This window comes from Oncorhynchus keta, chromosome 2 (assembly GCF_023373465.1).
Source record: "Oncorhynchus keta strain PuntledgeMale-10-30-2019 chromosome 2, Oket_V2, whole genome shotgun sequence".
Taxonomy (NCBI): domain Eukaryota; kingdom Metazoa; phylum Chordata; class Actinopteri; order Salmoniformes; family Salmonidae; genus Oncorhynchus; species Oncorhynchus keta.
Window position 1 is genome coordinate 30,931,598 of NC_068422.1, and position 23,184 is coordinate 30,954,781.

General features: G+C 42.2%; 1 protein-coding gene across 5 annotated transcripts in view; it reads left to right on the plus strand.

The window, feature by feature from the left end:
• The first annotated feature begins 729 nt into the window (after nucleotides 1-729).
• The window catches only part of LOC118399112 (mitogen-activated protein kinase kinase kinase kinase 3-like), a 68,626-nt gene continuing 46,171 nt past the window's right edge, over nucleotides 730-23,184 (plus strand). Inside the window, exon 1 of one of the 5 annotated variants that reach the window (XM_052475087.1) lies at nucleotides 730-1,078. In XM_052475087.1, coding sequence (XP_052331047.1) covers nucleotides 983-1,078 — 96 coding nt within the window. In that variant the 5' untranslated portion in view covers nucleotides 730-982. The remainder of the gene's footprint in view (nucleotides 1,079-23,184) is intronic. The other 4 variants (XM_052475090.1, XM_035795009.2, XM_035795018.2 and 1 more) reach the window with 4 other exon arrangements.

Sequence of the window (23,184 nt, forward strand, 5' to 3'; positions counted from 1 at the left end):
GACAGCCGGGGAGCATAAAAAATGCAAAAAAACTATAAATAGACCACTATTTTTTCTGTTGCACATTTTGACGGCAAGGAAAAACACATTTTCAGTGTGGCCCTCCGGGGCAAAATGAGTTTGGACACCCCTGCATTAAAGGTTGACTGATTTTCCCTTCCAATCTTCCTTGGGAGACTTCCTCCTTTAAACATCTTTACTGGGGGTTGATGAGTGGGCGAAAGATTGACAGGTTGCACCAGTTGGCCCAGCTCTTCTTGCGTAACCAACATGTGACACACACACAACATTAAAAGGCTAATGAAAGTACCCAGCCGTGGACTAACACCCCCTATAGAGGACAATGATGATCTCCTGCTCATCTCCCCTTCAACTATTAACCCTATCCCTCTTGTCACAAACCAATGTGTAGAATGTTATATGATCAATTGAGTAATAGTAGTAGTGATTGACTTAATAATGTAGTTGAACAAGACCTTTGAATACACAAACATGGGGGCTCGGTTAAATGTGTGTATATATATATATTATTTTTTTTTAATCTAGCCAGTTTTGTGGACATCGTATCGGTCTCCTGTCGAAATCACTCTCAAAAGCCCTTCCATAAATGCATTCAGAAATAATTAAGCCCCAAGCACCAGCCTACACCAATCTTACATTTTTATAAAAGCCAAGGAGTTTGGGGCCCATATAATTTTCCGGCCATAGCCTATTTCATTCAGTCTTTATTGTCAGTCAGCCATCTGCCAGACTGCCACGGCACTGTAAAGCTGCTGGACACTTTCGCTCAGCCTGCTTTTTTTTAATGGGGAATGTGAGCTGCATTTTTGCGCATGCCCACTGAGCATTGGAAGCCATGTTGAAGTTTCAGTGGCTGGCTGTGCTTTTCTGACTCTGTATGTTTTTAGGTTTGTTTTCTTCGATTTTTAGTATTGGTGACGTTCAACCATACCATTCGGAACCATAAATTGGAGTTCTAAAGATGAATTCCTGCGTCGACCTATCCAGGCGCAATCCGCAGGAGGATTTCGAGCTAATTCAGCGGATAGGAAGCGGGACATACGGAGATGTCTACAAGGTAACTGCAGCAATAGCAGCCAGTAGCTAACTTGCTTAGCTATGTTGATACATTGTTACAGTAAAAACAACACGCACGTTACATTCATTGTTACGACAGAGTATTCAAACTTACCTAATGACACACTAGAAAGCATACTACGGGTTTGACACTAAAAACCTGTCGCTCAAGTGCTGGTGAATAGCTTTGCTTGGAGCGGTGGAAGGTAACCCTCCCTGGCCAGAATTCCATATCGCAATAGCGCCCAACAGATCATTCCTCTCGTTCTGTTTTGATCAACATAATTACACAGCCCGTAGTCACCCTTGGTCATTGGAGGAGGGAGGGGGGGGGGTGTTAATGTTGCTTGCCTTTTTGTTAGTGTCTTTATATTGTGGTAGAATATCCCCGAAGGATTCAGTCTGGTTCCACACAACAGACAAGGCCCAGCGCCTACAGGCTCAATCGGGCAACAAGGGAAAGTTATGAATATTCAAGTTTAATTAGATTTTAGCCCTAAAAACAGTAACTTGGATTCTATTTAATGAACACAATGATACGGTTTGTTTCGGGACTTTGCAATACTGTTTATGGTGTCAATTACAGTCTTTCCTTTTGTTGATTAAACCATTATAAATTAACCACAATATTGTGGGAGGCAGTGACAACCATTACAGATTACATCTTCAAACACTGATTCACTATGCAGGTTCAGTCAAATAAACAAATGGAATATTTAGCTATTTGTCTACCTAGTATAATCTTCACTTCACCCAGAGTAGGCCCATTAACAATCTTGTTGACATGATGCAGGGATGGGACACTCCAGTCCTCAGGGGCCTGATTGGTGTCACGCTTTGGCCCCAGCCCCAGCTAACACACCTGACTCCAATAATCAACTAGTCATGATCTTCAGTTTAGAATGCAATTAGTTTAATCAGCTGTTTGCTGGAGATGGAGAAAAAGTGTGACACTACTCTGGCCCCTGAGGACAGGAGTTGCCCATCCCTAGTGGTTTGTCAAAGTATTTTGAGTATTGGATGACAGTTCATTGGATTAAAAGGAATTTGAAGAAGGCCTACAATGTAGGCCTTTGTTTACAGTAACCAATAACTATACAGAGCATAGACTATGACCCTATCAAATGTAGCCAACAGATGAAGAGATTTTAGCCTAATGTCATTTGCTTGTAAGAATGGAGATGTTATCCCCTTGATCATAGTGAATGCATGTGAAATGTGCGCGGCACAGCTCGGCAGGCACGGTCTAGAATGCAGTGGTCCTGACTTCCTATGCATGTGTGTGACTGTGCCATCCATTGTTTAAGACTGATCCTGTAAAGGAAGAGGTAGAGGAGAAAGCCTGGTCAGACCCTCAGCTGGATGTGTTCACAATCAGACCTTGCAGAACCGTCTGCAGTGGCCATCCTGTTTGGACCAGGATTGTTTTCTTCTAGTTGTTTGCTCATTAGAACTGTTGGACATAAGCCCAAACTCACTTTTGGCTATCTTCAGGCATGTTCCTTGTCTTTTTGTATCTATTGTACCAGTGCAATGTACAGTAACAGTTTAATATGTTTTACCTTGGATCCACAAGAAAACACAACACACTAAAACATGCTGAGCCAAGCATTTCTCCTCCCATAAGGCAATGAAGTTGCTCATACACCCTCAGTGTGGTTCGCCACTGTACTTGTTAAGATATAATGATTTGTGCCGATTTAGACCAGTACTAGATGTGGACAATGGGGAGAGAATCAGGAGATATGACAGGGTGGTGATATCTGCATCCCGTCCCAATAAGAATGTGTTTGTTGTGGGCTACAGTGCGTCACTGTTGACTTGTCAGCTGTGTTGGTCAAAAAGATGTGCTTCTCTTTCAAAATGTCACCTCATTGTCAATTCCATTCGTTAAATGTTATAAAACATGCATTAATTAGGTCTTTACCCCCCCCATAACAGCATTCATATATTTGAATATCGATGCGGTAATATCATGCTGGACTGCTGTGTTCCACTGCCCTGGTTCCATGCTTACTGTTTCTGTTTAGGAGGTCAGAAGTTCAGTAAGGTTTTTTGGGTGGGGTTGGATTGGGAGCAGGGCATTATAAGGTTGGCAGTGTAGACCATTTAGTTTGTTCTAAGCAGGTTAATAGGCCTGTTGTATGTGAATGACAGGGTTAGAAGGTGAAACACACAGTAGGGGATTGTTTTCTTTGGGTTCCTCAGGAGTTTAGCATTTCCTTCTTTTCGGAGCGTGTGCCTCTATTCACACACTGTTCTAACGTAGCGTCCACTTGTGAAGTGTGGGATAAGAAACTTCACAGCCCAGTACAAGACTGGGAAGAGGGTGTTTTGGGTAGGCCATTCATCACGGAGTGAAGTGGGGCGGCAGCGTAGCCTAGTGGTTAGAGCGTTGGACTAGTAACCGGAAGGTTGCGAGTTCAAACCCCCGAGCTGACAAGGTCGTTCTGCCCCTGAACAAGGCAGTTAACCCACTGCTCCTAGGCAGTCATTGAAAATAAGAATCTGTTCTTAACTGACTTGCCTGGTTAAATAAAGGTAAAATTTAAAACATTTAATTAAAAAAGTGCTGAACAATAAGCAGCAAGTCAAACTAAGACTGAGGATATATTAAAGCATGGACCGTTCACTGGCAACTTAGGACAAAGCATGAACACACATCCAATCAGACATCTCAATGGACAGTACATGGATATTGAATGCTGTCCATGTACTGACCACATGCTTTGTCCTAAGTTGCCAGTGAACGGTCCATGCCTTAATATATCCTCAGTCTTAGTTTGACTCGCTGCTTATTGTTCTGGCCATCCAGTAGGGGATTCCATAGGTGTTTTTAGGATCTAGGTATAAAGCCTAAACATGCATTAGGGAGGAGAGAAACTGGAAACAAGTCTCACAGACGGCTCACTCCCCACCTGCCGCACACACTGAGACCAAGCTAGCATGCTCTTGTCTTGCTTGTCAGATGGCATTTGTCTCCAGCCCTTAAGTGTTCTCTGTGGGGTGTGTGTTGGTGGGAGGACAGGTGGAGCACTTTACAGGCCCTTCTCACTCAGATCACCTGTTCTTTTTCAGGGTCTAGGGCAAGGAGGCCTATATATAGGTGTTTAAGATGTGGTGGTGCCAGGCTTGGGATATGGCTTTTTAAGTGCAATTGTTATTCATTAAGTTTAAAAGTGCAATGGTTGGGTGCTTTCTATTTATTTCCATTAAAGTTATGTTTGTTTGGCTCATACACATTTGTGGTCCAATGACTGACTGATGTTGGTTCCTGTTTCTGTAGCAGATAGGGGGAAAGTTCAGTGACCCAGTTTTCCCAGGATAAGCCTGGGTTTTAAGGCTGGCTGCCTGAACTGAGCGAGGGAGCCAAACTTGCAGCCTGGATTTGATCCCTGCACGGAATGAGCTCACAGACACTGGGCATCATGGCTCTCGATCCAATGGTCCCCCACAATCACAAGAGATACAATAACTTAAACCTTCAAACTTACTGAGACAGGTTATTGAAAGCTCACAGCCACAAATATGGATGTAGGCCTAGATCTAGATACTCAGCCGAGTGCAGTTCCACATTTTGAATGGCAATATTCATACTTATTCTGTAGAGAGAGACCAGGAAAAATAGGGTAAACCAAATGCCTAACTGTTATTCATTTCGGTACGCTTTATGTTCGCCGTGTGTTCAGTGCCCAGCTTGGCAGTACTCATGGCGTCGAGCCTCCCACACAAAGCACCATGTTATGAACCGTCATACCTTGAGTCATCACTGAAAAGCCATCACCAGTGGAGGGCCAGACATCTACGAGAGGGAGAGACCTAGAAAGGGAGGGAGGGAAGTGGATTTTAATCCAAGGATTATCCTAGGCCTACTACTTCATGTCTATCCAGCCAACAGTAGGGTTAAATTAGCCTGTCAATGGGAAGGCTCACAGTCAACAAAGGCTTGTGTAACCTATAGGCCCTACATGTGTCTTGTGTTTTCAAGTGACTCATCTGCCAGGGACAAGTGGTAGCAGGCCTGTGCTGGGCAGAAATATTAGGCCTATGTTTGCCACATACACATCTTTGATTACAGACTACATTTTGTGTTCTCACTCTGCCTTCAACAGAGAGGTGCTTGTCCCTCTGGCTTTAGGATGTAAACCTGGTGTGATGGGTGTGGATCAGAAAGTCTGAGCTGTAGCTTAAAGTCCCAGGGCAGTCAAAAATGTGATTGTCCTGTTTTATATACAGTTTATTAGGTACACCATCTAGGTACTGGGTCGGACCCCCTTTGGCCTCCAGAACAGCCTGAATTATTCGGGGCATTCTTCAAGGTGTCGGAAACGTTCTACAGGGATGTTGGTTCATGCTGACGCAATGGCATCACTCCGTTGTTGCAGATTGGGCGACGGTACATTGATGCTGTGAAACAACAGCCCGTTCCATCTCATCCCATAGATGCTCTATAGGGTTGAGGTCTGGGGACTGTGCAGGTACCTCCAAATAAACTGAACTCACTGTCATGGTCCAGGTGATGTTTGTCCACTCCTCAATTGTCCAGTGTTGGTTATCATGTGCCCACTGGAGCCTCTTCTTCTTGTTTTTAGCTGATAGGAGTGAAACCTGGTTTGGTCGTCTGCTGCAATAGCCCATCCGTGACAAGAATCAACGAGTTGTGCATTCCAAGATGCTTTTCTGTATACCACTGTTGTTCTACGCTGTTATGTTGACCTGTTCGACCTCTATCAACGAGCTGTTTTCGCACATGGCTGCCGCTGACTGGATGTTTTTATGTTTGTCGCACCGTTCTCTGTAAACTAGAGGTCGACCGATTTTATAATTTTTCAACGCCGATACCGATTATTGGAGGACAAAAAAAGCAGATACTGATTAATCGGCCAATTTAAAAAAATATATATTTTATTTTATTTGTAATAATGACAATTACAACAATACTGAATGAACACTTATTTTAACTTAATATAATACATTCATAAATTCAATTTAGACTCAAATAAATAATGAAACATGTTCAATCTGGTTTAAATCATGCAAAAACAAAGTTTTCGAGAAGAAAGTAAGTGCAATATGTGCCATGTAAGAAAGCTAACGTTTAAGTTCCTTGCTCGGAACATGAGAACATATGAAAGCTGGTGGTTCCTTTTAACATGAGTCTTCAATATTCCCAGGTAAGAAGTTTTAGGTTGTAGTTATAGGAAATATAGGACTATTTCTCTATAGCATTTGTATTTCATATACCTTTGACTATTGGATGTTCTTATAGGCACTTTAGTATTGCCAGTGTAACAGTATAGCTTCCGTACCTCTCCTCGCTCCTACCTGGGCTTGAACCAGGAACACAACGACAACAGCCACCCTCGAAGCAGCGTTACCACGCAGAGCAAGGGGAACAACTACTCCAAGTCTGAGGGAGTGACGTTTGAAACGCTATCAGTGCACACCACGCTAACTAGCTAGCCATTTCACATCTCATCTTTACACCAGCCTAATCTCGGGAGTTGATAAGCTTGAAGTCATAAACAGCAGAGCTGCTGGCAAAACGCACGAAAGTGCTGTTTGAATGAATGCTTATGAGCCTGCTGGTGCCTACTATTGCTCAGTCAGACTGCTCTATCAAATCATAGACTGAATTATAACATAATAACACACAGAAATGCGAGCCGTGGGTCATTAATATGGTCGAATCCGGAAACTATCATCTCGAAAACAAGACGTTTATTCTTTCAGTGAAATACAGAACCGTTCCGTATTTTATCTAATGGGTGGCATCCATCAGTCTAATTATTCCTATTACATTGCACAACCTTCAATGTTATGTCAGAATTATGTAAAATTCTGGCAGATTAGTTTGCAATGATCCAGGCGGCCCAAACGGTTGCATATACCCTGACTGCATACAATGAAGGCAAGAGAAGTGACACAATTACACCTGGTTAATTTTGCTTGCTAACCTGGATTTATTTTAGCAAAATATGCAGGTTTAAAAATATATACTTCTGTGTATTGATTTTAAGAAAGGTATTGGTCTTTATGGTTAGGTACACGAGCAACGTGTACATGGTTAGGTACACGAGCAACGACAGTCCTTTTTCGCGAATGCACACTGCATCGATTATATGCAACGCAGGACACGCTAAATAAAATAAAATTAAAGATAAACTAGTAATATCATCAACCATGTGTAGTTATAACTAGTGATTATGATTGATTAAGTTTAATGCTAGCTAGCAACTTACCTTGGCCTCTTACTGCATTCGCGTAACAGGCGGGCTCCTCATGAGGCAGGTGGTTAGAGCGTTGGACTAGTTAACCGTAAGTTTGCTGATCTGGCAACAACGAACATACCATACTCAGTCACTAAAGTCACTTGTTTTGCCCAATGTTCAATCGAACAGTTGCTGACTGCCTCAATTCCTATCTGTTTTGTATAGCAAGCCAAGGCCACCTGACTCCCTGTCTGTAGGAGCGGCCCCTTATAGTGAATGAGGTGGTGTACCTAATGAACTGGCCGGTGAGTGTATATTTCTACACTGAGGTTGGAATAATACTGTGAAAATTATAACATTTCTGCCTGTTTTGGTGGGATGGAAACATTACCAGGCGGTACATTAATTGATCGACCAATAATCGAGTCCCAAACCTCTGCCAATGACTAATGGGTTTCCTCTTCCCACTCAGACCACTCCCAGACGGTCCAAGCAAAATTCTTGCTTGAGAAATCGCTCTTTGCTAAGAAGCTATTTTTGTTGATTTAAAACAATCACAGTAAGCTTCTTAATTGTTACCCAGAAATGCATATGGCCTTTTAAGGTGATATTTGCTCATAGCCCAGCTAATGAACCTGTGGGTTTAGACCACAGAAACCTTTGAGACTACAGGAGGTTGGTGGCGTCTTAATTGGGGAGAAGGGGCTCGGGGTAATGATTTAAGCGGAATAAAGTGGAATGGTATCAAATGCATGGTTTCCAAGTGTTTGATACAATTCCGTTTTCTCTGTTCTGGCCATTATTATGAGCTGTTCTCCCCTCGGCAGCCTCCTGTTTTTAAGACACAGGACACACACACACCTTTCACACCTAATTTACTCCTCTCTCCCCCTCTCGAATGAGTGTGCTGTGTTTGATGTCTTGCTGCACTTTCAGATTTTGCGTTCATGTTCGTGGGATCTATAGATTAAGGTGTAGGCTGGCAGTTAGCATGCCTGCCAACATTGGCCTCCACTATAGCCTCTGCAGTCCTCTGCCCTGCCAGCTAGGCCCATGTCTACGTGGTAGCCCTCACACAGCTCTCTGCCTGGAGTGTCGGCCTGCCGCTTTCTTTCCCTCCCAAAAAGTGTCTCCTTTTCCATATGTTAAATGCCTGGTTTTCCATGAACCAAGTTCCCAGATTTCCATGTACCACGTCCCTTTTTTTCCACACTTTGTACTCCTTTTTTCCATACCATGATGAGCTCCACTGGCTTCATGAATATTGCAGGGCTGCTGTCCTGAAGCTGGTCCCCGATCACAGCTAGTCAGTTGTAACGCTCACACCACAACGGCCACCTCCTATATTTAGAATGGACCCACTGCCGGGAAAAGGCAAGTTGGCATCTGCAGTCTACATCAGTGTTCCTTGTATCTACAGTACATGCCTGTCGATCTCAGCATCGGTGATATATGTGGCATAGTGTAGATCTTGCTGGCTGTCTGTGGAGCTTCTTCTATTGATCAGAACTTGTCTGTTGAAATAGTTATTTCTTTGTCTTTGTTTCTCTTTGCCTTGTCCTCCCATGGGTGTATGGCGGGCTCTCTGTCTTTCCCTGTCTCGCTCTATCCCTCTCGATCTTTCCATCATTGCCTCTCTCAATGGTGACATCACAACTAAAGCCTTTTTAGTCAGCCTGCCAACTATTCTGGGATGCTGGAGTAGTGCAGTGTTTCATATCTATGAATATGGCTTTGTTCGTTATGCTCAGTGAGCCCTCAGTGTTTGTCTGAATCTGAAGGCTGTTGAATCTAATAAGGCAGATGTTCCATGACTGGTTTCAGCTCAAAATAAGGGCCTTAATGAGAGGTTAAATATAATGTCACATGGCTTCTGTGTATGTCAGTCTTCATACTTTCTCATACCTGTCCTAGTAGACAGGCTGTTCTGGTGTATCCCATTCTGTCTGATCATTAGAATTTTTCTGTCTGCAGTTTGAAATAGGCTACTCTGTCTGGGAGGTCTGTCCAGACGGGGTGTTGATCCATATAATTAGAATTGCGGTTCTCTGTCCAGACTGGGTGTTTTATCGGTCTCTAGTACATAGTCTCCTGCACCTAGCTGTCAGACCCCATTTAGTCTCGGATTCTCAGGTTCAATCAGATCAAGTCTTTCGCAGACACCATGTTTATCATTCTCAACCTCTTCTATCCATGCTGTTTCCGCAACATCAAGGCTGCATTTTAATGTCCTGACTCCTGCATACAGGTGTCTTTCCTGTAGTGTGTCCCTCAGTGATAGAGGCTTCAGGGTTTCAGTTCAGGAACAGGTCGGTGAATAGTAAATGCTAGTGAGATGCAGCTTAACTTACTGTAAGGGTGACCAAGGAAAATGGAATGTTGAGTGACGGCCTTTTAACAAATGTACAAACCTCAAACAAAATGTAATCTCAGACCAGTAGGCTATATGATATACACTACCGTTCAAAAGTTTGGGGTCACTTAGGGCATGTCCTTGCTTTTGAAAGGAAAACTTTTTTTTTTTGTCCATTTTAAAATAACATCAAATTGATCAGAAATACAGTGTAGACATTGTTAATGTTGTAAATGACTATGGCTGGAAACAACTGATTTTTAATGGAATATCTACATCAACGTACAGAGACCCATTATCAGCAACCATCACTCCTGTGTTCAAATGGCATGTTTGTGTTACCTAATCCCTGTTTATCATTTTAAAAGGCTAATTGATCATTAGAAAACCCTTTTGCAATTATATTATCAGAGCTGAAAACTGTTGTTCTGATTAAAGAAGCAATAAAACTGGCCTTCTTTAGACTAATTTAGTATCTGGAGCATCAGCATTTGTGGGTTCCATTACAGGCTCAAAATGGCCAGAAACAAAGAACGTTCTCCTGAAACTCGTCAGTCTATTAATAATAATAATAATAATAAATGCCATTTAGCAGACGCTTTTATCCAAAGCGACTTACAGTCATGTGTGCATACATTCTACGTATGGGTGGTCCCGGGAATCGAACCCACTACCCTGGCGTTACAAGCGCCATGCTCTACCAACTGAGCTACAGAAGGACTATTCTTGTTCTGAGAAATGAAGGCTATTCCATGCGAGAAATTGACGCTGTTTACTACTCCCTTCACAGAACAGCGCTGGCTCTAACCAGAATTGAAAGAGGAGTGGGTGCACAACTGAGCAAGAGGACAATTACATGAAATTGGCCTGTACTGAAGAGCTCAGTGACTTTCAATGTGGCACCGTCATAGGATGTCACTTTTCATACGAGTCAGTTCATCAAATTTCTGCCCTGCTAGAGCTTCCCCGGTCAACTGTAAGTGCTGTTAAGCTCACAGAACGGGACCGCAGAGTAGCATGTAAAAGTCGTCTGTCCTTGGTTGTAACACTCACTACCGAGTTCCAAACTGCCTCTGGAAGCAACGTCAGTACAATAAATGTTTTTTGGGAGCTTCATGAATTGGGTTTCCATGGCCAAGCAGCCACACACAAGCCTAAGATCACCATGCCCAATTTCAACCGTCGGCTGGAGCGGTGTAAAGCTTGATGCCATTGGAGTCTGGAGCAGTGGAAACGCATTCTCTGGAGTGATGAGTCATGCTTCACTCAGACGAATCTGGGTTTGGTGGATGCCAGGAGAACACTACCTGCCCGACTGCATAGAACCAAATGTAAAGTTTGGTGGACAAGGAATTAGGGTCTGGGTCTGTTTTTCATGGTTTGGGCTAGGCCCCTTTGTTCCAGTGAAGGGAAATCTTAACACTATAGCATTCAGTTACATTCTAGACGATTCTGTGCTTCCAACTTTTGACAACAGTTTGGGGAAGGCCCTTTCCTGTTTCAGCATGACAATGTTTTCTGAGATCGGTGTGGAAGACCTTGACTGGCCTGCACAGAGCCTTGCCCTCAACCCCTTCGAACACCTTTGGGATGAATTGGAATGCCGACTGCGAGCCAGACCTAAACGCCCAACATCGGTGCCCGACCTCACTAATGCTCTTGTGGCTGAAAGGAAGCAATGTTCCAACATCCTAGTGGAAAGCCTCCCCAGAAGAGTGGAGGCTGTTGTAGCAAGGACCATGAGCAGGTGTAATTGGGGTGGATAGTCTCGTGGTAATGGTTGGAGCGCAGTCATTGCAATGGCATCAAATACATTAAACACAGTTTGATGCCATTCGTGCCGTTCCAGCCATTATTATGAGCCGTCCTCCCCCAGCAGCCTCCACTGGTCTATACTGTAGTTATGGAAAAGGTGGACAATATACTGTGCTTTGTTATAGGAAGGATAGGATACACCCCAACAGGCTCAAACCTGGTACCAGGGTTTAAAGTAAACAACCAGTGCTGATGAGGGTGACTGAAGTCTCACTCAAGTAAGGAGTTGAATCTGTTGCAAAAGAGGGGATGAGAGAGAACTGACTCTGCTGTCTGCAGTTTGTGCAGACTCTGCAAATGCCAGAGCTCTGTGGAGGAAATATTTTTCCACCCAACGTTCTGAAGCCACATACTATCTTAACTATGTGTAATATGTTATTCCTCCCGCCACACTATTTCTAACACCACTATCCCACTAATATCACTAATACTGTGCATATTATTATTTATTTTTTTAACAGGTCTTGCACATGTTATGCTCGTGTTGACTTTATTTCTGGTTACAGACTCATATTTTTAAGTATAGGAAGTAGGTCTGTAGTGAATAGTCTAAAGATTTGTAATTTTAAATAGTGTGGTATTTCTAGTAGTCCAGTCCCTGTGGTTCTGTTTGTTCCCCCTCTAATCTCTCATCTGGGCCAGATCTGAGCCGTCATACTGTGAGCTCCACCTGGAGACACGAAAATGTACTCGTTTGTGTGTGTGCCAGCATAGGTGCATGTTTTTGAAATAGCTCTTGCCATAAAATAAGGAAGTCTTATCTCCTCTTGTTTTACATATTCTAATTTACACAGGCAATATAGCCTACCACAGATAGGCTATGGATTTTAATGTAAAGCTATGTTTTACTTATGAGTCGTTACGTTAGCTGTAGTAAGAAACATTAATTCCTGTGACCATTGTTTTGTTGACATTTTAATTGATCTGAGATTGCACCCACATTGACCTTGTTTAATTTATAGTATTCACATAATATTCAATAAATATAGTAACCAACATCTGATTTGGACCAAACTTCTTCCTACCATTTGAGTAACACATGAGGAATTCAATAAAATGGTCAATAGCCACCAATGGACCCCCCCCACACACACACACCCTACACCAATCCCACCCCAACAACCAGTATAAAGTATCAGTTCTCTATGTCTAAGTATACTGAAGAAAAATACGGAACATGTAAAGTGTTGGTCCCATGTTTCATGAGCTGAAATGCATAAAGATCCCAGAAATATTCCATACTCTCAAAAAGCTTATTTCTCTCAAATATTGTGCACAAATTTGTATACATCCCTGTCAGTGAGCATTTCTTCTTTGCCAAGATGATCTGCCACACCTGTCAGGTGGATGGATTAAAAAGCTGATTAAACAGCATGATCATTACACAAGTGCACCTTGTGCTGGGAACAATAAAAGGCCACTCTAAAATGGACAATTTTGTCACACCACACCGCAGATGTCTCAAGTTTTGAGGGAGTGTGCAATTAGAGGAATGTCCACCAGAGCTGTTGCCAGAGAATCAATGTTAATTTCTCTACCATAAACTTCTTGGCGCACCCATCCCGTTAACGGGATCATTTTCGTCAACATCCGCTGAATTGCAGAGCTTCAAATTAAATTACTAAAAATATTTAATTTCCATGAAATCACAAGTGCAATATATCAAAACACAGCCTAGCTTGTTGTTAATCCACCTGGCGTGTCAGATTAAAAAATAAAAAATACAAATTTTTGGGGGAAAAGCAATCCAAGCGTATATGTTAGGACATCTCTCTCAGCAGACAAAACATTACAAACAGCTAGCAGCAAAGTAGATTGGTCACGAAACTCAGAAAAGCAATAAAATGAAACACTTACCTTTGATCTTTGGATGTTTGCACTCACGAGTCTCCCAGTTACACAATAAATGCTCTTTTTGTTCCATCTAGATTATTTTTATATCCAAAATACCTCCATTTGGTTGGCACGTTTTGTTCAGAAATCCACATGCTTGTGCGGTCACGACGGGGCAGACAAATTCCAAGTAGTATCCGTAAAGTTCGTAGAAACATGTCAAACGTTTTTTATAAACAATCCTCCGGTTGTTTTTACAATAAATAATATTTCAACCGGAAGAGTGAGAGAGAAAATGTCTGCTCCAAGCTGCTCACGCATGCAAAACTGCTAGATTCTGGGCCTGAGAAATAGGCAGTTTCATTTGGGTACGTTTTTCATCCAAACATGAATATGCTGCCCCCTACACTCAAGAGGATAAGAGATAAATGTCGTCATAGAGAATTTAGTAGTACGTCCAACCGGCCTCAACCGCAGACTACATATAACCACGCCAGCCCAGGACCTCCACATCTGGCTTCTTCACCTGCGGGATGGTCTGAGACGAGCCACTGAGACAGCTGATGAATCTGAGGAGTTTTTCTGTATGTAATAAAGCCCTTTTTGTGGGGAAAAACAAATTCTGATTGGCTGGGCCTGGCTCTCCAGTGGCTGGACCTATGCTTTCCCAGGCCCACCCATGTCTGCGCCCCTGCCCAGTCATGTGAAATCCATAGATATTTATTTATTTATTATTTAGCCTTTTATTTAACTTGGCAAGTCAGTTAAGACAAATTCTTATTACAATGACGGCCTACCAAAATGCGAAAGGCCTCCCGCGGGGACAGGGGCTGGGATAAAATATTATTATATTTTTATTATACATATTTATTATAAATATAGGACAAAACACACATCCCGATGAGAGACAACATAGCACTACATAGAGACCTAAGACAACAACATAGCAAGCATGGTACCAACACAACAACATGGTAGCAACACAACATGGTACAAACATTATTGGGCAAAGTCAACAGCACAAAGGGCAAGAAGGTAGAGACAACAATACATCACGCAAAGTAGCCACAAATGTCAGTAAGAGTGTCCATGATTGAGTCTTTGAATGAAGAGATTGAGGTTTGAGTGTTTGTTGCAGGTCGTTCCAGTCATTAGCTGCAGCAAACTGAAAAGACGAGCGACCCAGGGATGTGTGTGCTTTCGGGACCTTTAACAGAATATGACTGTCAGAACAGTGTTTTATTTGGAGGATGAGGGCTCCGGTAGATATCCCAGATAGGGGGGAGGGAGGCCTAAGAGGGTTTAATACATAAGCATCAACCAGTGGGTCTTGCGACAGGTTACAGAGATGACCAGTTTACATGGGAGTATAGAGTGCAGTGATGTGTCCTATAAGGAGGATTGGTGGCAAATCTGATGGCCGAATGGTAAAGAACATCTCGCCGTTCGAGAGCCCCCTTACCTGCCGATCTATAAATGAGGCCTCCGTAATCTAGCATGGATAGGATGGCCATCTGAATCAGGGTTATTTTGGCATCTGGGGTGAAAGAGGAGCGATTACGATAGAGGAAACCAAGTCTAGATTTAACTTTAGCCTACAGCTTTGATATGTGCTGAGAGAAGGACAGTGCACCATCAAGCCATACTCCCAAGTACTTGTATGAGGTGACTACTTCAAGCTCTAAACCCTCGGAGGTAGTAATAACACCTGTGGGGAGAGGGGCATTCTTCTTACCAAACCATATTACCTTTGTTTTGGAGGTGTTCAGAACAAGATTAAGGGTAGAGAACACTTGTTGTACACTAAGAAAGCTTTGTTGTAGAGCATTTTACCCAACATCCAGGGCCAGCTGAGTAGAAGACTGTATCATCTGCATATGAGAGCTTCCTACTGTCTGAGCTATATTGTTGATGTACATTATGAAGAGGGTGGGGCCTAGGATTGAGCCTTGGGATACTCCCTTGGTGACGGGCAGTGGCTGAGACAGACTATGTTCTGACTTTATACACTGCACTTTTTGAGTATGGTAGTTAGCAAACCAGGCCAAAGGCCACTCGGAGACACCAATACTCCTTAGCCGACCCACAAGAATGGAATGGTCTACCGTTTCAAAAGCTTTGGCCAATTCAATAAAAATAGCAGCACAACATTGCTAAGAATAAAGGGCAATTGTGACATCATTGAGGACCTTTAAGGTTGCAGTGACACATCCATAACCTGAGCGGAAACCAGATTGTGAATACTATAGACATCAAGAAAGCCAGTCAGTTGATTATTGACTAGTTTTTCAAACACTTGATATACAGGGCAAAATAGAATTAGAATTAGCAAAATATAATTTAATTGAAGTGGTGATTGAAGAGCTCAGCCGTGTGCTTCTTGTCAGTAACAACCACATCAACTTTAAGGGACATGGGCAGCTGTGAGGAGGGTTTATTTTCCAGGTCGAACTGTTTTCCAGAACGTCTTTGGGTTAGACACACAGAGAGCAAACTGCTCCTTAAAGTAATTAACTTTGGCCTTCCGGATAGCCTGAGTGCACTTATTTCTCATTTGCCTGAACGAGAGCCAGTCAGCCTGAGTATGCTTGTGCCGATCCTTTTGCCAAATGCAATTCTTGAGTTGGAGTAACTCTGCAAGATCACGGTCGAACCAGGGGCTGAAGCTGTTGTTTTTCTATTCTAATTTTCTTTATGGGGTCGTGTTTGTTAACAATACCACTGAAAATGTAAAAAAAGGTCCAAGCATCTTTGACAGAGGGGATCAAGCTGATTCTTTACCATTTTACAGAGGTCAGTTCATGAAGGAAGGCTTGCTCGTTAAAGGTTTTTAGCAAGTGTCTAGGACAACCTGTCCTGGTTTGTATCACTGAGCAGCCATTACAAACACAGCCTGTAAAACAGTGAACACTAAGGAATCAGTCTGGTGTTCTCTGTAATAAACTATCAGGATTATTTGTGAGGATAACATTAAGAAGAGTAGCCATTTCTGGGTGTTTGGAGTCATACAATTGTTTGGGGACAGACTTGGTAGAGACAAATGAGCACTGAAGGTAATCCTTGGTAAAGACTGCCATCTGTCTTGCTGAAAAAAGTTATAACCGGGAAGGTTATCAGTATTCAAAACACTCTCTTAAACTTTCTAGCACAGGCGTTCCGCTCGCGGAACCCCTCGACAACATTCCGCTGAAAAGGCAGCGCACAAAATTCAAAAATATATTTTTTTGAAATATGCAACTTTCACACATTAACAAGTCATACAGCAAATGAAAGAAACATCTTGTTAATCTACCCATCGTGTCCGATTTCAAAAAGGCTTTACAGCGAAAGCACAACATATGATTATGTTAGGTCAAGTCAAAAAAACACAGCCATTTTTCCAGCCAAAGATAGGAGTCACAAAAAGCAGAAATATAGATAAAATGAATCAATAACCTTTGATGATCTTCATCATATGACACTCATAGGACATCATGTTACACAATACATGTATGTTTTGTTCGATAATGTGCAAAATTATATCCAAAAATCTCAGTTTACATTGGCACCTTACGTGCAGTAATGTTTTGATTCCAAAACATCTGGTGATTTTGCAGAAATACTCATAATAAACATTGATAAAAGATACAATTGTTATTCACAGAATTAAATATATACTTCTTCTTAATGCAACTGCTGTGTCAGATTTCAAAAAAACTTTACGGAAAATGCATAATCTCAGAACAGCCAGCGAAATATCCGCCATTTTGGACTCAACAGAAGTTAGAAATAACACCATAAATATTCACTTACCTTTGATCTTCATCAGAAGGCACTCCCAGGAATCACAGTTCGACAATAAATGACTGATTTGTTCCATGAAGTCCATCATTTATGTCCAAATAGCAACTTGTTGTTAGCGTGTTCAGCCCATTAATTCATCTTCATGAGGCGCGAGCACTTCTTCCAAACAAAAACTCAAGGTTCCGTTACAGGTCGTAGGAACAAGTGAAACGATGTATGGAATCAATCGGTAGGATTTTTTAAAACATAAATCATCAATAACGTTCCAAACGGAGATTTCCAATGTCTGAAGAAAAGCACTGGAACGAGAGGTAAAGGAGCGCATGTCACGAGCCTGAGGTACTTGCCAGACCACTGACTCAAACATGTCTCATGAGCCCCTCCTTTATAGTAGAATCCTCATTCCAAGTTTCTAAAGAGGGTTGACATCTAGTTGAAGCGGTAGGAAGTGCAACCTTATCCATATCCCACTGTGTTTTCGGTAGGCCAAGCTTTTAAAAACTACAAACCTCAGATTTCCCACTTCCTGGTTGGATTTTTCTCAGGTTTTCGCCTGACATATGAGTTCTGTTATACTCACACATCATTCAAACAGTTTTAGAAACTTGAGTGTTTTCTGTCCAATACTAATAATAATATGCATATATTAGCATCTGGGACAGAGTAGGAGGCAGTTCACTCTGGGCACGCTATTCATCCAAAAGTGAAAATGCTGCCCCCTATCCCAAAAAGGTGATTAACCACGTCTCAGTAATGACCAACCCATTTGGATTGGAGCTGTGAACCCACACTTTCAATTGATCCATTTTAGATAATAAGTTTCTAGTGTTAACATGCATAAAACCCAGGCTTTTACGAGAGCAGAAATCAGTGAAGCAGATATCAGAGCACAAGTCAGAATTGGGGCTAGCATCTATAGATGGGCCAGGGTGTACATGCACATTTCCAGATATCATCAACAGTAATACAATCAAGGCACGGCATAGTACAGGGAGAGTTCATAGGACAGAGAGAGCTCTACAGTGCTGATTTATGACATCTGAATGTGCATCAGATGGTAACAAGATCATATTGTTCAGCAATTTCATCAGGTAACATGAATACAAAGCCGGCGAGAGGTGGTTAGACTGGGATGGGAGGCCAAAAGACTGTAACCAATAGTCAAGAGTCCCGAGTGTGGGGGAAAAAAAAGTCTGTCCCACAGTTTGGTAAAGAAAGTTCATAGTCAACATAGCATGCAGGAGTCATGAGGAAAATGGCAAAATGCACAAGAAAAAAAATATACAGTTGAAGTCAGAAGTTTACATACACCTTAGCCAAATACATTTAAACTCAGTTTTTCACAATTCCTTACAATTAATCCTAGCAAAAATGCCCGGTCTTAGGTCAGTTAGGATCACCACTTTTATTTTAAAAATGTGACATTTCAGAATAATTGTAGAGTGATTTATTTCAGCTTTTATTTATTTCATCACATTCCCATTGGGTCAGAAGTTTACATACACTCAATTTGTATTTGGTAGCATTGCCCTTAAATTGTTTAATTTGGGCCAAATGTTTCAGGTAGCCTTCCACAAGCTTCCCATAATATATGCCATTTAGCAGACGCTTTTATCCAAAGCGACTTACAGTCATGTGTGCATACATTCTACGTATGGGTGGTCCCGGGGATCGAACCCACTACCCTGGCGTTACAAGCGCCATGCTCTACCAACTGAGCTACAGAATAAGTTGGGTGAATTTTGGCCCATTCCTCCTGACAGAGCTGGTGTAACTGAGTCAGGTTTGTAGGCCTCCTTGCTCGCACACGCCTTTTCAGTTCTGCCCACAAATTTTCTATAGGAATGAGGTCAGGGCTTTGTGATGGCCACTCTAATACCTTGACTTTGTTGTCCTTAAGCCATTTTGCCACAACTTTGGAAGTATGCTTGGGGTCATTGTCCATTTGGAAGACCCATTTGTGACCAAGCTTTAACTTCCTTACTGATGTCTTGATGTTGCTTCAATATATCCACATAGATTTCCGTCCTCATGATGCCATCTATTTTGTGAAGTGCACCAGTCTCTCCTGCAGCAAAGCACCCCCATGCTGCCACCCCCGTGCTTCACTGTTGGGATGGTATTGTTTGGCTTGCAAGCCTCCCCCCTTTTCGTCCAAACATAACTATGGTCATTATGGTCAAACAGTTCTATTTTTGTTTCATCAGACCAGAGGACATTTCTTGAAAAAGTATTATCTTTGTCCCCATGTGCAGTTGCAAACTGAAGTCTGGCTTTTTATGGTGGTTTTGGAGCAGTGGCTTCTTCCTTGCTGTCCTTGACTGTAACTCAGTAAAAACATGAATTGTTGCATGTTTCTTTTTATATTTTTGTTCAATGTAGTTAGGGATAGGCATCTGACTTTTTGACCAAGTACTTATTTTTTTTCGATTATTCGAATGGTGAAAAAAAAGAAGCTATTTTTAGAACGAGTAGCACTGGAAAAAAGATATGTGGAGCATTTATCTATATGCCAACAGTGAACAACAATGTCTAATTTATCGTAACCTTTACAGATAACGAATCCTAATTGCCAAATTCCTCATATTAAGTCAGTAAAACAAATAAGTGCCATTTTAAGATTTATGAATTGAAACTAATATCAACAGGTTAGTATATCGTGGAACTCAATCTTCAAAGAGGTAGTAACCTCAGCAGTGTGGCGCTGCCATTGCACAGCTGGTGGCTGTGCAATGGCATAGCCTTTTGTTAATTTAGCAGACACAACGTTCTTAGTTCCCGAGCCCTTATCACAGCCAAGACACCTATTTTCTAGTTTAAAAAAAACAATGTAATATAATCTAATTTAACAGCATAGTGTCAATGATTTGCGCCTGAAACAGGTAGTCTGAAATAGGTATTTAATTTGAAACGGGGCTCAATTTGGAAAGTTGGACGTTTCAAGGTTGCAAATCTGTCTTTTCGATGTACAGATGTTTGATTTTGAGTTTGAGTTTATGTTCCTTGGAATGTAACTATTCTACATTAAACACTGCATGGCGATGAATTATGGCCAGGACATCTGTTTGGTGAGCAGACTTGGCTTAGTGATTCTGAAAAATACGATTTGTCTTCATAAAACAAATGCTTTTGCATATTTTCAGTGTGGAACCTGAATGTTTAGGGAGGTAATAGCCTAGGCTAACCAATTCTAAATGCCACTAGCAGTTCGCAAAGTACTGTAGGGTCGTCACTAAGTTTTCATAAAACTTGAAAAAGAAAAGGAGAGTCTCACACCCTAGGAGCTCACTTTCCCTGATGAAGACAGCTTGTCTGTTGAAATTATGGTTATTCAATTATTGCATCTGAGCTCCTAGAGTGTGCTGCTCTCCTTTTCTTCCCCCCAAGTGTTTTCCTCCGCTAACCAGCACCTCGCCTAAACAGGTGTGCGTTTCTTTCGCCTCCGAACTATGTTTTTATAGGCATTTCATTCTGTAAGTGCACAAAGCACGCGTGTCTAGACAGAGGGGTCAGAACGCAATTGAGTGACTGTGAGACAGAGGGGAAAGGGGATTTAATGAGCTGAGCTGTGTTGCTTGGTTTCTTTTTTTGTGTCCCGCAAATTCACATGTACAAATTGAACAGTCAAAGCGAATTAACGTGGTCTTTAAGACTGATTTTAGACAATTGTTTTACACTATTTGAGAAATATGATATCTGGTTAAAGGTCGTGTTTTGACGTCAATTTGAGTACTTGATTACTCATACCCATCCCTACAAGTAGTGTGGATCTAATGCTTGGAGTATTGCTTTTTCATCCTATGTACAATATTCCCTGTGAAACTGGTGGATGTTTTTTCCCCCCGAACTTTGCCATTTCAAGTTGCTTGCATTATTTACCATGAATGGGTGTGGAATTATCAGGTTTTGCCCACAAATGCCTCTATTCCTGCTACTGCAACACCCTTGTATGAATTTGGCTTGTCTCTTGTGCTTCAACCGAATTCTTTTTGAATAGTCCAACATGAACTAGTCAGCCTCTCGAGTTGCGCAGTGGTCTGGGCACTGCATCACAGTGGTAGGTGTGCCACAAGAGATTCTGGATTCGAGTCCAGGCTCTGTCGCAGCCGGCTGCGACCTGGAGACCCATGGGGCGGTGCACAATTGGCCCAGCATCGCCCGGGTTAGGGGAGGGTTTGGCCGGCAGGGATGTCCTTGTCCCATCGCGCACTAGCGACCCCTGTGGCGGGTTGGGCACAGTGCACGCTGACACGGTCACCAGGTGTACGGTGTTTCCTTCGACACATTGGTGCAGCCGGGTTAAGTGGGCATTGTCAAGAAGCAGTGCAGTTGGGTTGTGTTTCGGAGGACGCTCAGCTCTCAACCTTCGCCTCTCCGGAGTCTGTGCAGGAGTTGCAGTGACGAGACGACTGTAACTACCAATTGGATACCACGAAATTGGGGACAAAAAGGGGTGAAAAAGATCACATGAAATAAATAAATAATATACAACAGTAGTTAAATGGAATGGATGTCCTGTTCTGATTTAATTAGAAAATATCTTTATACGTAGTGTGTTTCGTGACATTTCCCATTAAAGCCAACCCATTACCATTGCAAAACCACTATACATTGTTTGGGACTTTTAGCATTTTGAAGACATTTTACAGACCATAACATTGAAACCATTTGAGCTGCAGTAGCACAATGGTTTGCTTGTTCACCAGGAATGGTTTTACTAATCCAGACCATTTTTTAAAGGGAGTAAACCACGCAACACATGGCCTGTTTCCTGGACACAGATTAAGCCTAAGAGAAGGGCAAACTGATTTGCTTTCATGGAGGTCTGACTTGAATTTTGAGGATAACCACACAATTTATTTTGTCATGAGTAAGATCTATTGGTTTTCTACCCAAAGTTGCAAAGAAAATGTTGTGATCCATTTAATACTCACAAGAGACCAGCAAGATGGATAAAATGGTGTTGCAGGAACAGCGGTATTTAGTGGAACATTTTCCTCATGTCTTGTTCATTGTTAAGAAAAATGATGGTCCAAATCGGATGTTCGGGAAGATTATATGAATCTTTTGGGGTGGCAGGTAGCCTAGTGTTTAGAGCGTTGGGTCAGTAACCAAAATGTTGCTGGATTGAATCCCAGGGGCGGGTGAGGTAAAAATCTGTCGTTCTGCCCCTGAACAAGGTGGTTAACCCACTGTTCCACGGTAGGCTGTGAACGTAAATAACAATTTCCTAGATCAAATTATATTTAAACAAAAAGTTTCAGGAATGATTCATACAATTTGTACAATTTCTTTTTGGGGTGGAACGACCCTTATGCTTCACCATGCTGGTTCATAAAAAAGTGCAGCTCAGTCTTTGTCAGTGACTATGTAACTTGCTTTCCTGTAATTCATCCAGTGATCAGTATACCTGGATGCTCATGCTGTTTTCTCTCCTCTGATGCTGGGAGCCCCCCCCCATGATTGTGGTAGCTGAACTCTGACCTTGCGATTGACTTGCTCAGTGCTCCCATGATGTGTTAGCAGAGTGCTGATAGAAGCTTACTGCTTGCCCAGTCTTCATCTGCGCTTTTTGTAATGAGTGGAGTCAAGTGAACACGGTTAGGAGGAGTAATGTGTAGTCACGTGAGTGACTACCCAGTGTGTGTGTGTGTGATGATTGAGAAGACTTGATCTGGATATTGCAGCACAGGGCTTGGCTACTGGAGCTACCCTGGGAGTATATGTACAGCATTAAAGGATCAACTTCCAAGAGGGAAGGGGAGAACGAGACTGGTGGAGAGGGCAGGGAAGGAAAGATTTAAAATGATTGAGCTTAGCTAGCTTGAATGATGATGACAGGGGGCTCAGTAAGTCTCAACGCCGTTGTGCAACGTTCAGATATATTATGTAGAATAGTCTACATCAAAGGAATCAGCTCTATTCATTAGTTATAGCTGCAGGGTTCTGTGTGTGGCACCCTCCAGAATGTGACCTTGATGTTGAACAGACATCAACAATCAGTGTGTCATAAAGATGGAGGGGTGGGCTATGAAATTATGCATTGTCAGACCAGAAGACTAATGCGATATTGGATGTATATTACAGGGTTGATAAGATTCTCCTCCTTCC